The following is a 16,898-nucleotide window of genomic DNA, read 5'->3' as shown; positions in this document are numbered from 1 at the left end:
TGGAAACAGCACAAACACAACTCATCACTGACAGCTGTACATATATGCTTATTCTCTATGCAGTCCACCACTCAGGAGAGGGACAGTAGGAATCCTACTACAGAACATTTCTGGTTCAAAGTGCTTATTTTCCATGGAAATATACAAAAATAAGACCTTTCTCTTTGAAAAATGGAATGCATCATTGAGAATTTCTTTGTGCCTGCAGCATGACTTATAATTAGTCCAGCATACCATGGAGACAGTGACAAACGAGTGAGAAAACTGCATCTGCTCTTTTTTCAGACAGCCGCTGACAGTGATTTGGCGGGATCTATAGGAAGATAAGAGTGTTGTTCCTGAAGGAATAGAAGGGATGACGAAAAATCAACAAATAAAATCTGATGATTTATTCTGTCACGGTGGAACAAATGCAACGGTCTGGTCAACCAGTCAGCTTGAGCAAAAAGGGATCATGCAGAACACAGCAAATCACTTGTGAAGCAGGAAGGCTTCTCATTTTGTTTTCGTAGTTGTCCTCTGAGAACGGTATGCAACACTCACGCCACAAAAACCCTGCTGGAATGAGAACTTGGAGCTTAATCAGTTCAAGAGATCTACACTCTGATTCCAAAAAAACTGGGGCACCGACATGAAAAGTAAATAAAAACAGAAAGCTATCATTTGCAATCAAGCTGTGTTTACAGACAACCGGTTTCCAAAGTGTTTCTGAGCTCATGCAGTAATATCCATTATGCAAAATGTAAACCATTAAATATATTGTCTCAAAAAGGATTAGAAAATGATCACATTCTGTTTTATTTCTGATTCACACAGCGTCCCAACTTTTATGGAATCTGGGCTGTAAAAGAAATGATGAGCGGTGTCTTCCAGCTTGGCTCATATCATGGAATCATCCAACATGCACATAATGTGTATCTTCTGTTAGCAAGAAAAGACCACCACTTACAATGCTGTCTTCATATTTGCTATTTATTCTAGGTACAGACTGAGTGACAGGGAAAGCTCCTAATTCTATGCCACACACATTTCTCCAAAAATACATTCAAACAATACTGACATCAATACTCCCCGAGGCAAACGAAGCCCTGGGAAATCCCCACAGATGCCAAGCATCTCATCTCTTCGCAAGAGCATTTAAGTGATTTGGTCATCAAAAAGAATTTGACTTTGAGAAGAATGTAAACCTGTTTTAAGTTAACAAGACTCTAGTTTGGACGTGACAACGGACACCCTGTAACAAACCCTTACAACTTTAGAGGTTAAGTAGAAAACATGACATCTAAAAGTTTTAAATGAATAACCACATGTCTGTTTTAAATAAAAACACTGAAACACTGTATATTTGAATGTGCAGCCTGAGGTGGCACACACAGATCATAATTCATTGGACTCACTGTATGTTCGAGGGCACAGCCCCTTCATCAGCTCCTCAGTGTGCTCTGTTGAATGAGGTCAAAGAACACTTCAAGACTCTCAGTGTGCAGCCAGCAGCTAACACTGACTGTGCCAGGTTATGTCAACGATTGGTCCATTTCAAACTGGACTTCTATGGCTTTTGTGAGGAATGACAGACTCTAATTTCTATACATAGTTAATCAAAATGAATGGGCACCAGCTGAGGCATGCTGTTACATGTTCACGACTACATTCCAACCCTTCTGTCTCCAAATCCTCACCTTTTCCAAGAAAACAAACAATAGAGAAAAACAAGCAAACAAATGAAATATAACACACAATTTGTAAATTTCAACAGGTGAATTTTTGACGAAGTAACAGAGAATAATAAGGCTGTTGGTGCTGGAATAGTTAGATACTTTAGGAAACACCTTTTTCACTTTACTGTTGGAGGAGTTAGATGACAGGATCAGTACCACTCTCATATCTGTCCAATAAATATGATGCTACTCCCGGTCAGCTTGAATTAGCACTGGGAAGCCTGGCTCCGTCCAGCGGTGACATATTTTAGCTCCACATTGTGGGTTTCCGGGTCCTATAAACCCTGTAAAACCACAACATGTTGTTTTAACACTGCTGTTTTTGTATGAATTGAACAAAAATTTAGCTTCAGAGTTGCAGGTAGGTGGATTTTGTGACCTTTGGACTGATCCAGGCTGCCTGTTTCTGGCTGTTTCCTGTCTTTATGCTAAACTAAGCTAACTGGCTTCTGACTGTAGCTCCATGTTTAACGTACAGACATGAGAGTGGTGTCGATCTTCTCATTACTTCTCGGCAAGACAAGTATATTTCCCAAAATGTGGAGGTCTTTCTTAAGGCACTGGTGTTCAAAGCTATTTCTGTTATTATTATTATCATTATTATTTTTTTTTTTTTTACAAAATAACACAATGAAACAGATGACAGAACAATGTAACAAAAAATCCACCCAATTGCATTTAACATTAGAAATGTGACATTTCTTTGCTTTCGCGTGGGAATGCTTGAAAATCCAAGAGTCTTACCTGAACTGAGAGTTTGCTCAGTCCTTTGCATAAATCCTTTATATACTGTTTGCACTTGAAACATAATCTAGGAACTTCAAGGAAGCTTAGTAAAAAACATTTAAAAAACTGTTATTATCATGCTTTATACTTATGGCACACTTAGACGTAGACTCTCTGAATCTGAGAGCAAACACATTTTTTTTTTTTCCTTTTTAGCCTTTCATATATTTTTCTCATTGTTTTTACTTTTTGCTGCTCAGTCCTCAAGGCCATAACAGATATTTCAGTTTTTAGCCACTGTAGCCAATATTGTCGATCCACACTGTCTGGTGTATTGTGGCTTTCAGGCTGTAAGAACTGACTTTCAGCATACACACACACACTTAACCTCCCGAAAACACACTCACCCACCTATAGACACAGACAAAAGCATATCCAAATTAAATACATAGAACACCGCAGGATTATTCATGAAAAAGCTAGTCTTTTCTCTAAAATATGTACAATACGTGATTGACTCTTAATTGATGGTACCTCTCAACAAGGTTATCATGTGAAGAATGTGATTTGACTCTGGTAGTTGTAAGGGTGGGGCCACAGCAGTGTCTAAACATGCTGGCTTCCATCTGCAAGCACACACACAAGCAAACCATACAGAGAAAAGAGACACACAGGGAGAAAGTTTTAGACCTTGTGATATGAATTTTGCTAATTTTGGCTGCAGCGAGCCTTCAAATCTGAATCCAAGCGGATCCAGAAGCCAACCGTACCTCTCAGACTCCGTGGTGCCGTTCCGCTCGTCCCCCGCGCTCACTCGATAACTTGCACTGACCTGTGCGCTGCTGTGGTGTTGTCGTTGATGAAAAGTGATTTGCTGATCCCCAGCTGTGGATCAAGAGTTTAAAAGAAATCAGTTGAGGGTGTTGCGTGGATCCAAACACACACACACACACACACACACACACACAACACACCCTTGCACTAATTTGTGAGAGGAAATTTACTGTGTCAGCAACTTAAAGGAGCCTCATGTGTGTCATGGCAGTGTTTTCCCTCTCCTGCCACCTCTCCTTTCTGTCACTTCTTCACTTCACAGTGTAGATAAGCATTGCAACTGTTCATATCAACAAGCAAACATTTCCAGAAAATCTCTCATTACTCTGTCTGTCCTCCACTCTGTCCACCTCTGACTCTTTCTGTCTTCACCTCTTCTTCATCTCGCATCTATTTTGCATGTTTTGCTTATCCCATAATAGACAGTGAGTGCTGAAAACCAGTCTGCCAGGATTCCAATGTGACTGTTTCTGTATTCACTGAATTCTTGGGTGGGGCAGGAGGGAAGGGAAAGTGAGTGGGTGAGCCAGAGGAGTAATAATAAACCTATTTCAGCAGGGCCCTCCCACTGCTCATGCGAGGCGGGGCTATGCACTCAGCTTTAATGTGAGACATGGACACGACAGGCTCGTGCTGCGTCTGCCTTCACTCACACTGTTTGTATTTCAGCTTTGCCTAGTTTACCTTTTTCACAACACCTTGCAAATTCTTGTCATTCCATAAGCTGTAGAGCAGCAGGGAAGCTGCTTTGCTGCCTTTGGGGAAAGACCTGGGACAGAAGGGCAGAGGTCATTAAGGACAAGCAAACATGAGCAGGCAGCCGCAAAATGAGCCAAACCACACACCAGCATGAAAGGATTGTGAGAAAAAGAAGCAATTTAGACACTGAACATGTCACCTGCACGACTGGTATTGCAGCTGCTTTGACAGCAGAAGACAAAAGAGGCAGTTCCTGTGTTATAAATAACCTTTTGACAACAAGCTGCAGCAGCAACTGCAGCGTTGAGTGTAGATTAAAAACCACCTTAATATGAATATTTTTGTGTTTAACTGCATGTTGTTTCAAGTGGTACAAAAGGGATGGACCACCCAAAAAATAAAATAAAATCTCCCTTTCTCATTACTCAGTGATAGAGATACATTTGCTTTTGGTCACATGTGTTTTCATATTTCCATGTCTGAGATTTCTGTTGTCACATCAGCACAAGAAAGGTGAAAGCAATTATGCACGTAGAGCTCCCAATGCTTAAAGAAAAAGACATGGTTTTTGATGCAGTTTCCTTATTGCTCGACATAATCCACAGAACATGCTGACATCCAGAGTAACAGGAAGCTTGTTTCTGGAGGGACGTGCTCCTGTTGACATTTTAAATATTTTTTTCTTCAGTGGTGTGTGCACCACAAACAATAGTCCATTGATCGCAAAAATAACAATGCTGGCTCCCAAGAGGTGAGCGTAGATGCTGCTACAGCAGTTACTTCAGAATTGACGAACATCTCTTCACTGAAAGAAGAGCAAAAAACGGCACTGACGGCTGTTCGTCATGAAGAACATGTTTTTGCTCTTCTCCCGACCGAGAGCTTCACTCTCCTACTGCGTCATATGGTTGGATGATCTGCTGCGATAGACCGTGACAGAGAGACATGCGGATAGAATTCCCAGATTGTTGTGTGTAAGCATGCAAAACAAAACATGTGCAGGTAAATCTCATAATGCTCTGCATGGCTAAAGACCACAACAAAAGGGGGAAAACAAAAGGCAACGGGAGGTGAGTTTATTTGTGTATCACCTTTCAAACACAGTCAAGCAAATGCTTGAAGTTTGTCACAGCTGTGACATCTGAATCTCTCAACCAGAGATGAGTAAATTAGAACTCACCCATTCTCGCTCAGGTCCGCCAGTGATGATACCAGTTCGCCCTTAAGGACCTTCTTACTGATCTCAGTGTCGGCCAACATCAGAGACCGCACTGTGCTGCAAGCTGTTGCTATAGTCTCGTCAGAGTTTCCCATCTCACGGGGGTTAGAGAGGAGGCTGGTGAGCTCGGGCAACATCTGCTTTGCTGCAGAGAAGGCGTGGGAAACAGATGGTACATCAGTTTTAGGTGGACTAACTCTACATGTATGTTGACATGCCATGCCGTCCCTTACCCATGGAGGTCTGCAAGCTGCTGTTCCGAGACATGTTACCCAGCAGGGACATGGCAGTCTTCTGCAGGCTGCGGTTAGGAGACTTTAAAAGAGGGGTCATGTGCACCAGAGCCCCCAACTTTTGAACCAGAATCTGGCTCATGACACTAGACGCCTGGACGAGACACAAACACAATAATATTGTACCACATTTGCACTGTGATACCAAATTCACTTCTAAAAACCGTTGAATCACTGGAGATAAAACTCCACCCCTTCTCACAAAAGCAGTGAGTTCTTTGTTTAAATTGTGCTGTTGAGTCATTATTCTTATTGCCTCGCTGCCTCTCTTGATTTTCTTGTTTCTTAAATCAACCTGAGATCATCCATTACTGCCACACAACAGTGGTAAGCTCGATAATTATCTTCGTTGCGCTCACCGGGCCCTTGCTGGCAGTGAGGTTCTGCAGGGCACCACAGGAGGCTTCCAGGGTGGCATCTTTCTGGGATGAGCCCAGCAGAGACAGGTAGGTCTGCATAGCTGTGGGGTGGCACAACCAATTCACACCAGATGGGACACTGTTCTCTAGTATTCCCTGAGCCCTGTCAAATGAAAACTGAGGAGAGACGATGAGAAAGAGATGAGGGGCTTCAGTGAAATGCCTGTCATGATTCAGCCAACAAACAGTGGTGGAGATGTTTGACGCCCACCTGCTTTTGAGCCTTGTTGCTCTTGGGGCTGAAACATCCAATTGTGGGGCTTTTCTTATTCCCATTCTGACTGTCCGTCTTTGGTTGGAACATGCTGAAGCACTGAGGGTACTCGGTCTCCAGCTGGTAGGTCAAGTTGTGGAGGATGCATGTGCAGTTCTCCACAGACTAGAGAAGAGCAGAGGATATCAACTGCAGTACATTGAATATCTTACAACCCCAATTCCCAAAAAGTAGCTGTTTAAAACATTAATAAAAACAATGTAGGACCTTGAACATGCTGATTAAAATAAACAAGTTTAAGAAAATTCAGTTTGGTTTAGTTAATGAGGCTCAAGTAAGATTAAAATTCTCCTTAAACAACCTCATACATGCAATGTATAACCATAATTACAGCATCAGCATGCAGAGAGCACATCAACTGCCTTCCAGTTGTAGTTCACTACAAGAAGATAACTGACACAAAATACACTCTCCCTCTGTCTGTCACACACACACACACACACACACAACCAAACGACACCAGTCATACTCCACCACTTCATTAAAAGAGCACAGACATGGAATTAAGCACACGTCCACACCCAAAACTTCCACAAATGACTGGGTAGTTACACAACCTGCTAAATATATAAACATGCTGACTCCGCCTGCAGCGTTTACCTGCTTATACATGTGTGTGCTTATGTGTGTGTGTGTGTGTGTGTGTGTGTGTGTGTGTGTGTGTGTGTGTGTGTGTGTGTGCATGCCTGCCTGCCTGCCAATGTGCATACCTACATTCAGGGGGTGTGTAAGTTTATGTGCATTTTTATTGATTGAGTGAGTGTCTGTTCATGTGCTTAAGGATATACTTAGCATCAGACTGAACACACTTTGTGAAAGTGTTCTAAGTGTTCTACGGGAACTATGAGTGAACTCGAGTACGTCACCACACACAGCAGAGCTGTTCTCGCCGCACACACATCCACAGTTCAGTGTCAGAGCGACAGTGTGGAAAGAAAAAACATGCTGTGCTGTGTGCTCATGCTGTGAGACACAAAAACAATGTGTTGCCAGCGAAAATAACGAAGCTTTAACTTTCAAAGTCTCTCTTTTAGCACTGCAGCGATAGAAATCAACACTGCAATTCATACCAATTCCTCTTTGTAGGCCCGACCATAGGGCTGCAGGCAAATATGGTTTCCTTGATTAAGTGTACTATAAGATATCTGAAAGTAGTGAAAAATGCTTGTCACAATTTCCTTATGCCCAAGAGGAAACTGCTTTTTTTGTCCAATTGAGATAATAAAGAGGAAATAAGTAAATCTAAACTGAATATGGAACCGATAAATTCATGTTATTCTTATGAAAAAACCCCCCAGCAATTAATTAATTAATCTACTGATCAACTCAGGCAGTCTGATGTGCAGTTTACAAACACAAGCTGTGGACGGGAAAAGGTCCTGCTGATAGAGATGAGACAGTTTACTTTGTCATCAGGGTTTTCCTCTGCCACACAGGACTGGATGTAACTCATGAGGGAGTCGATGAGGCCGCGGCACTCTCTCATCGCCTGCCTCTCCTTCTGTTGGGTGCAGCTCAGGTTCCTGCGCACAATTCATTCATTCATTCATTTAAATCCATGTGGAAACACCAACGTGTCTCAAATGTGATAAAAGACACAGAACTGTGAAAGCCTCCATGTGGAGCTTGCACAAACACACCCTGTTAACAAACTTGGTCGCGGTGATTAGGCACGAGGTTGGAATGATAACCATTATTTAATGCACATTTATATTAAAGCCAACTAAAAGAAGACCCAAGGACTATTTCTCTTAGATGATAATCTCAACGAGGATGTAATCCTTCAGTTTTGGTGAAAATTTGAATGTGAAGCATGCAAATCAGAGCGGCAGAAAGAAGACAACTGCGTGAAGCAGATGCATTGATCTGAATGAAATGTCCTCACCGCAGACACCCTGTGGCGCTGTAGAAGACATCAGGGTGTATGTTGTTGTTGGCGCTGCTGTCTGACCAGCAGGTGAATGGCACCACCACATTCTCAGTCAGGGCGGGCAGTGCTGTAGCTATAAGCTCCCCCTTCAGCTCATCGGCGGAGGACAGGTTCCATAGCAGGCCTTTATAATCGTGAAAAGTTAGAAGCATTAGGGTTGGGGACTAGATGTGTGCTACCCAATATTTTGAAGTCCTGTTTCTATAAAATGGTCCTACCAGTGATTTGTTTCTGGGTCTCAGTAGAGTCTGTCTCCTTTAGTAGCTGCAGGGCTTTTGCTATACCGCCACAGTGCTGAACCTCCAGCTTGTTGTCCTGGTGCTTGAACACCAGGTTCCTCAGAGCCCCAGCAGCAGCCTGGCTCACCCCGGGGTTGGGGCTCCGCAGCAGGCTCACCAAAGTGGGGATACCTCCTAGCCGGAACACCTGTGACACACACGTTGCAGGAACAGGTGTTGAGGGTTTAAAGGCGTGGCAATGGATTGACTCCGCTATAAGTAGTTACAAACAGCAGCCAAGAGCGATGATACGCCTAGATGAACGCCCTCTCCTCCCTTTCCCTCAAGGCAGGTTACACAAAGGTCTTCACAGAGCGCTCTGACAAACAACCAGTAAACAACACTGCAGTGCATGAGTGTCATGTTTGGAGGGTGTCTCTGTACATGTTAAGAAGAAGCATGTATTGGTGAGCTCTGACCTCCTGCTTGGAATGCTCCTCTTTGAAGGTGGTGTGCTGGATGAAGGTGGCTCCACACTGCTGGTAATTCTCTTCAGGGTGAGACAGGTACTCTAGAGCCTCCTTTAGGGTCAAGTCTGGAGTGGTCACCGCGCTGTTCACCGCACTGTTCACCCTGCAGTAACATGCACAGGAATGTGAGGCAGGGATGCAAAGGAGTAACGATTCCAGGAGTTCAGTGAACACTGGAATTACCATAAAAATGAAGAGCAGGGAAAAGCTGACTTTTACCAAATACTGGGTGACATAAATATGGCTGTAAAATGTAACCCATTACAGATGCCATCCTTATCCCGCACAAGTCTAATACTGCCCATGTCAGCCCCTTCTTACTGCCTGAGAATGTCAGTGAAAGGCAGGGAGCCTGGTGAACTCACGCTGATTGATGCTCTGTCTTGGATATTTTGATGGTACCCATCCTGCCATCAGTTTGAGACTGGGCAGAGGGCGGCCCGATCATGCGTGTCTGGCTGTTGGTCATCACAGAGCCGTTGGTCATGGAATAGACACTCTGTCTATTCACTCGACTCTGCAGGCTCTGCTGGCTTTGGACAGTCTGCCCTCTGGCTCTCTAAAAAGCAGTTAACAAACAGTGTGGTACTGTGGAGCACTTTGGTGCCTTAAAAAACACACGAAAATGTTCAAGTAGTTCAATGATGCTGCAATTTAACATGAAAATAACTGATCACCATAATAGTTGCAGGCGCAGGTGGAGGAGAAAACGGAGCAGCCAAGGCGGGGTCACTGCGACTGGGTTTCAGCCCACTGGGACTCTTGGGCCAGGTGGAAGCGTTGATTTGAGATTCCCACACGCCCGAGGTGCTGACATGTCTTCCTCCTGTGGTTCTACTGGATAGAGTGCGACTCTTCTGACTAAAAAACTAGAAGGAAAGAAACGATGGATCAGGAGAGTTACAGCACCTGCACAGCATTTCATGCTAGATTGAAAAGCACACACAGGATACATGATAAGAAGTCCACACTAGCCAGTTGGGGAAAACTGTGGCTAAGCTAAGCTAAGCTAAGCAGTGAGAAAATGGCAAAACCGAAAACAGGAACACCATTATCTGCCCAACCACTGCATCGCCTTGAGGCTTCTCTCTGCAGCAACAGTCCAGGTCTCATAAAAGAAAGTAGGGAACTGACTTTCCACAGGAACAGTTTTCAAAGAAAGCTCCTGTAAACCAAGACAGAGGAATGTGACCTGACACAAAACCAGCATACCTCCTCTTTCCCCCCTTTTCTTCCGTTTGTGTTGAAGGCAACAGAGTGCACCAAACAATCACACAAACCGGAGTAACACAATATCTGTCACTAGACACCAACTCAAGCACTGCTGGTACAGTCGAGCAGTTTCTCACAGAGGAGCTGTGTTGTGTGTTGCAAATCCGACACGGCACCCGTTAAACCTGTCTTCACAATCCCGATGTCAAGAAATCGCTTAATCTCACGCAATTACGTACTGTTTATGCATCGATTCATTCGGATTATTTGGCTTTGTCTGTGTGTGTTCTTCGCTGTGTGTGTACAAAACACATTCAGCCACAAAGAAACCATGGACGAAACTTGTCATAGCCTGAGCAAAATGACAGAACATGTCTCGCACGTGCTTTAACGATAAGTCATCCTCACAATTCAACCTTTGTCTTCTCTCATTGGCCTGTTTGAAAAATGACAGTGGAGGAACGCTACCGTCCGTCTGCAGCGCTGGAATGTAACTCAGTACATTTACTCAAGTACTGTGCTTAAGTACAAATTCAAGGTGCTTGTATTTTACTTGAGTAAATATCATAAAAATTAAATATATCTATTTTATGTTACCTTATATGTCTACTCCTCTGAACTACTTTAACAGGTTCAACAGGAGCTCATGATAAGTTGACTGTTTAGACCTACGTGGCTCTCACAGTACAGCGACACAACAAACACACAATGATCTTACAGAATATGATGCATTGGTGTAGATAAACTACACAACAGCATGTAACATAGTTAAAATGAGCTCAACCTTAAACATCTACAGCAGTAAAGTGCAACATACACATGAATGCAGCAGTAATGTCAATCCAAAAATGCGTACTTTTACTTTTTGTACCTTGAATAAATTCTGCTGATAATAAATACTTTCACTTCAGTGTAAAATCTGAATACTTGTTCAACCCCCGCGTGTCTCACTGAGCGCTAGCGAGGAGGGACGTGTGCACTGCTGAGACAACAAAAAGAAAGAGTTTCACTTTCTTGTCACCTGAAGATCATAAACATCAGAACTCGCAACAGTTTTCTCACAATTAATCACGACAGCTGACATGTTGACGTTTTGATCTGGGGAATTTCTCAGGGATCCTGGCTGATGGGGAAGCAGGTGACACACACACACAAACACAAATAAACAATGCAGGTCCTGTGTATCGACTTGGTTTCCTGTTTCAAACCGGACTGGCTGCTCAGTTACCTGCTGTATGTCAACTCTTCTGCTTAAAGCATGATGCAGGAGAGATCTGTCAACAACGCGTTTGATAAGAACCGACAGTGTGTTTGCTCCTGAGCTGCTGCACGCTGCCTTCATTTGGGACTGAGCCACCGGGGCCGTCCTTAATGTCTGAGGCAGGAGGGTCAGATGCCTCTCTGTCTTAATGGGGAACATAAATGAAGTAAAAAGTACTAAAACTTTACCCTATTCAATGTTATTGCTGTTATTTAGATGTAAACATGAATGAGAGCAGGATATTTATCTTGATGAAGAAATGCAAGCTAACGTATGATCAGCAACATGTGTGGATCGCTCAGTGTTTGGTTTATGTTTCGGATTTTTGGTTTGTATTTCCAGTGATGTGGCTCTGCTGCTCTACTGGCCAAATAAACTGTCTTCTGCCTGGGAATCCGAATTCAGGGAAAATAAGCCCATGCCACTGATGTGATGTAAACAGCTTTCACGGTCTATGGAGCGTCTCCAAGCTGAAGCTTTCACAGTTTGCTCATTGAATTTTCTGGTTGTTTCACTCCATTGTGCACAATGTTGCATAAGAATGAGCAGGACAGTTTCACAGTATTATGGTATTTACTGGAATTTGTGGAATTAGTAACCTAATGCCACAAACTGGAACATTTACTGTAAAACAATGTATCAGTATTGCAGTGTTAAGTGGCCACTGCCCTTGCCAGGAGGCATTCATGACCAACAGCACATCAACAAAAACCAAAAGCCAAGACATATAACGACTTTTGTTTTTACCTCTCAGTGAAATCCTGTGTTAAAAGTTGAGTTTTAGTTCTGGGTTTCTGTTGTTTGTGTTCCTTTGCTTATATATATTTAAAAAAGCTAGAGTTAATGCTTTCATTCAGTACAGCAGTATACAGTATACTGAGACAGAAATTGCGGTGACGAGCTCCACAAGGCGTCTTTTACCAGGCGACTAGAAATGATTATGATTGTGGAATTTTGATAAGGTGTCCGTTAGGTCAACCACAGAATCAGAAACAAAAAAATCAATAAATAGATAAGGTGACAGAGCTGTATTTCATGATGTGGGGTATTATGAACTTTCATCAACCAGAACACATCAACACACTCCTGAGACATGCCTCACCTCACTGTCAGTGACTCAGGTCACACACACACACACACACACACACACACACACACACACACACACACACACACACACACACACACACTGATGAAGTCAACATTACTCCTCTGTGGAATGTGAATTAGTCCGGTATTGCCAATGAGTTGAACTCACGCTGACTCTGAGAACAACATTCAGCATTTATCCATTTCCAAAATCAGGAAATCACACACACACCCTGCTGCTCGATGCAAAAGGGCGTTTTTATTAATTGTTGATTATACTCAGTGAAACAAAACATGATTTCATGTTACCCCCCACACAGCACTCCCTTGGATGTAATTAAAGGTAATTAAATATAACCATCGAACTGGTTCAGGTTGGTGCTGTGTCAGGACACCAGCCTAGTCAGTGTGGTTACAGGAATTAAACACTGATTGCATCACTGGTAAAGCTACGTGGCTACGACAGGCATTCATACTGAGACGTCCCTGGAGCTGATGCGTTTTCTTGCTTAGTTAGATAAGACGATCAATGCCACTCTCATGTCTGTCCTCTTAATATGAAGCTGGAGCCAGCAGACGGTTAGCTTAGCATAGCTCTGTTGAAGCTCTGCCTGCAGCAGCTCTGGGTTATGTGCCAGGCTGCAGGACAGAGCCACGCTAGTGCTTACCCTGTTTTCAATCTACAACTACAGCTCATTATTCCCTTAAAATCTTCTTTATTCATTACTTTATTGCTGTCAAAGTAATTTTATCTGAATGCATTTCTTAGTTTCATTAACTGGATTACCACATAACAGCATCTGAATGCAGGTATGTTCTGTGATAGATTACTGCAAACACGCTTCATTTCAAACTGTCAGAAAGTCCGTTGAAACAAATGGCTGCATAGAAGAAAACCTAAAACCCAAACACAGCCGTAATCTAGCCTGTGGAGGGGAATAATGGTTTGTTCTCTGAACATCTATGCAACAACAAAAAGTGCTGTTAATGAAAGAAACAATTACCGATTTGTTGTAGCCTGCTGACATTGTGGAGCTGACACGGCTTAAGGTGCCATTTACTTTGGATGGAGCAAACTTGAAGGATCCAAAGTCATATGTTGTCAGAGTCTTGGGGATCAGGCCTGTTGAAAGAGGAGACATAAGAACTTAAGTAAATGGAGAGAAGAAGGCAAAAGAGCCAGCCAGACAGAACAAATCCAGGGATGACTTTTTTTTTACCCTCGAGATGTTGCAAGGACAGAATTACAAATACAAAGAAATCTGAAACACACCTCGACACCATTATGTGAATCAAAATTTAAAAAGACTATACAAACAAAGATTTGGAAATCAATCACAGTATCCACAGATAAAGTTACTTCTACAGGCATATAAGTATATAAAAGTGAAATTAAAAGGTGGATTTTTTTCAGTTTGCAATTTGATTAATCAATCATTACTCTATCATTATTTATTCTTTCATTTCCAGGCCGTGTTTGGCAAAATTTTCGTAAATCTGCAGAGCCCTAAGCAGTCCCTTAAACTAACAGCATGCACAAGCGTTTCTTCGTTTATTTATTAAAACACAGTTTGATTTACCAGCGGATCCATTTCAGATTTTGTGAAATGTTTGATTAAGCGTGTGTATAATCTCTCATGAGATATCAGTGACTGAGATGGTTAATAACTTAAGCTTTGTTGTACATAGCATCATTGACTTGTGAAGTATCTTATCAGTCCTTGTGTCGTTGTTCAATTAATTAAGTAATGAATGGATAATAATCCTTCAAGAGACAGACATGACATGCATTACACTCAGCCTTTACACCTGACCAGCATGTTTGATCACGTTTGTCTGTCTGTCTTGGATGATTAACTGACTGACTGTGACTGTGAAAATTATCAGACTACGGTTGTCTAAACAATGGAATACTCATCAATAACATATGAGAAGTCAAGCAAGAGAGATTTCTTCCAAAGTGACTAAAGGACCATCTCGACGAACAGAAACACCTTAAAGGGTCCGTCCCCCGAAACGACAAAAACTCACTGAGCCTACTGCTTCAATCTAACCAAGCAGACTGTTTTAATTGCACGTGGTTTCATGTTTCAAAAAACTCTGACTGTGGACAGTTTAAACAGTCGATTTCTGCAGAAAGCAGTTCCAGGCGAACCATACGTGCATTTCATCCCCTCGTATTTGACAGAGAAATGGACAGATCTGCTCTTGTAGGCCTACTTGCTAGATTTTTTTTGCCTCCACCTTTATTTCTTTGAGCGCCACAAACCAAAATCCCATCACCTCCAATGTGGCGGGGCAGCAGCAGAGGCGTCACAGGCCAGTATCTCAAAACCTCGGCACATAAAATCAAAGCTATCGGCATGACAGAAACTTTAATACTGCTGTACTGTATGTGTCTCATGGGTAGCAGCAGACAGACTGATGGGTGCACCATCCTGCATCAGCCATTGAAAAACCCCTATCGGTTGACCACTGCTTATCAGCGCTGATAAACTTCTATTACAAATTTGGCCCCAGTATGAAGGTTAAGCAGCCCGGTGGCCTCAGGGTTGTGTGCAACTCTAAACTTCTGGTTGTATTTCTTACCATTCAGTGTTTGTCTGCTGCTAAATGTGTTTTATAGATATTTGTCCTGAGCAAAGTTTTCACTGTCAGGTCTTCATCTAACTCTTTCTTTTGAGATCACAGACTTTGTCTTAAATAGCGACTACGGAGGACTTAAAGTTTTCATTGTTAGGAGTGAGTTTGTAATCAGTGTTTCTTGATTTGGCTGTGTGCCTCTCATCCTGCATTGTATTATAAATTACAATTATTTGATGAAGGCCAACTTTTAACAGTGCTGAGGTGTCTTTATCACCACAGTTTCACAATCACTTGAAGCTTGAATATGTCAGCAAAACAGGATAAAGATATGATAGCCTACTTCACAGATTATTAACCAATTCTACTGACATGTTCTTCTGTTTGCACATGCGAACCATCTCTACTACACAGGACCACCTGCACACATTTCACAAGACACAAACATTTGGTTTCTCAGCATTGGTGGATCTTTATAATGCCTCTTGCAGTAAAGGCAAACAGCAGAGTTGTTTTGAAAGACTAAAATGTAATTTTCTAAATGTGTGTGTGGGCTTGTGCAAGCCCTTGGGCTACATTCCTGACTCACAGAGCAAAATAGAAACAGCTGTGGGGCAAAATTCACTTTACGTTCAACTCTGACTCTTAAATTCTGACAAAAATCTATTTCACTTGCCTACACCTGCTGCTCTCACCTTAAAGGCGGAAAAATCATTATCATTACATAACTCCCCACCCCCCAGTCGGTTTTAAGGTCTCACATCACACTAGTTTTGGCGGCACAAAGGTGTATTCCCACTTTCAGCCTAAGAAATCAATGAGCGGTCTGATTTCCGTTGGCCCCAAACGCACCACAAAAACAAGCATCACTTCTGTGGAAAGGTGTGCGACGTTTGGTTCCCAGGACACACAAAAAGTTAAATGTTAAGATGCCTGAAACGCAACATGGCAAATAACATTAGAGCATGTTTGCTTCCGCGGTGTTACTCTTAACACTGTGAGGTGGAAGAAAGCCTTTTTGCGTACTTGTCGGTGACGGAGACAGGGAGCCGCTCTTGCCGTGTTTCGACTTGCTCCTCTTGATGGTGTGCACCTGATCGAGCACGCGCTGCTGTCCCGAGCGCAGCTTGTCGTCGGAGGGCAGCGCGAGCGACGTGTCGTCGGCGCCGATGCTTGTCATCGCGGATTTCAGCGGCTCTGGAGCCATCATCTTCCCTGCTCGGTGCCCTTCTTGAACGGATCGATAGAACCAATGTCCAAAAACAACAACGCCAACGAGAAAAAACAAAAACAAAGTGCAGGCGCGGAGGAGAAGTGCGGCTCGACTGAGCGCAGCAGAAGCGGCCGACGTGCCAAGTACGTTGAAAGGCTTAATGTTCCCGGATAAGCGGCGGTGAACTCCACCCTCGGGACCGCGCCCCGTCGAGGTGGGATCGAAGAGGGTTCAAGTACAGGTGCGGAACGCAGGGAGGGACCGAGGAAGACACGCAGAAAGGCCGAAAGCGCGTACGCTTACGTGACAGCTTGTAGTTTCAGCTGTGATGCAAACTTTTCTCTTTCAGGGAAATATTCCACGTCAAAACTTCAGTTTCAGAGTCAGTGTTGCTCCTCGACAGTGATGGAATGAAACTAAGTACATTTACTCCCAGAGGCACTTTACTTGAGTTTTTTTTATGCAGCTTTATACTAAAATAATGATCATAGATGAAGATTCTAAACTCAGACCATTCAGTATGATGAGATCAGAAAATATGGAAAAATTCTAATGTTAGCCTAATCCAATAATATAATACATAATACCTAACAGCTGCATTACTCTTCAGATGAACACTTTGCATACAAATCTTATAACAGGCTTGTAAAAGTAACGCGTGGCTAGTCTGTACACGTGTT

General features: G+C 42.9%; 1 protein-coding gene across 1 annotated transcript; it reads right to left on the bottom strand.

Annotated features, from left to right (window-relative positions):
• Positions 1-953: 953 nt before the first annotated feature.
• Positions 954-16,346, bottom strand: LOC139334880 (plakophilin-1). The gene is made up of 15 exons (XM_070968123.1): positions 16,032-16,346; positions 13,427-13,545; positions 9,538-9,729; positions 9,226-9,419; positions 8,810-8,963; positions 8,331-8,538; positions 8,068-8,236; positions 7,588-7,705; positions 6,120-6,287; positions 5,849-6,025; positions 5,430-5,583; positions 5,158-5,341; positions 3,963-4,047; positions 3,215-3,329; positions 954-3,070 (listed from the first exon to the last, which is right to left on the bottom strand). The coding sequence occupies exons 1-14, from the start codon at positions 16,213-16,215 to the stop codon at positions 3,255-3,257; spliced, it is 2,181 nt and encodes a 726-aa protein (XP_070824224.1). The 5' UTR covers positions 16,216-16,346; the 3' UTR covers positions 954-3,070; positions 3,215-3,254.
• Between the last annotated feature and the right edge of the window lie 552 nt (positions 16,347-16,898).

This window comes from Chaetodon trifascialis, chromosome 8 (genome assembly GCF_039877785.1).
Source record: "Chaetodon trifascialis isolate fChaTrf1 chromosome 8, fChaTrf1.hap1, whole genome shotgun sequence".
In the NCBI taxonomy this organism is placed as follows: Eukaryota; Metazoa; Chordata; class Actinopteri; order Chaetodontiformes; family Chaetodontidae; genus Chaetodon; species Chaetodon trifascialis.
The sequence above is the reverse complement of the archived record's forward strand: the minus strand, read 5'-3'. Positions and strand labels throughout refer to the sequence as shown.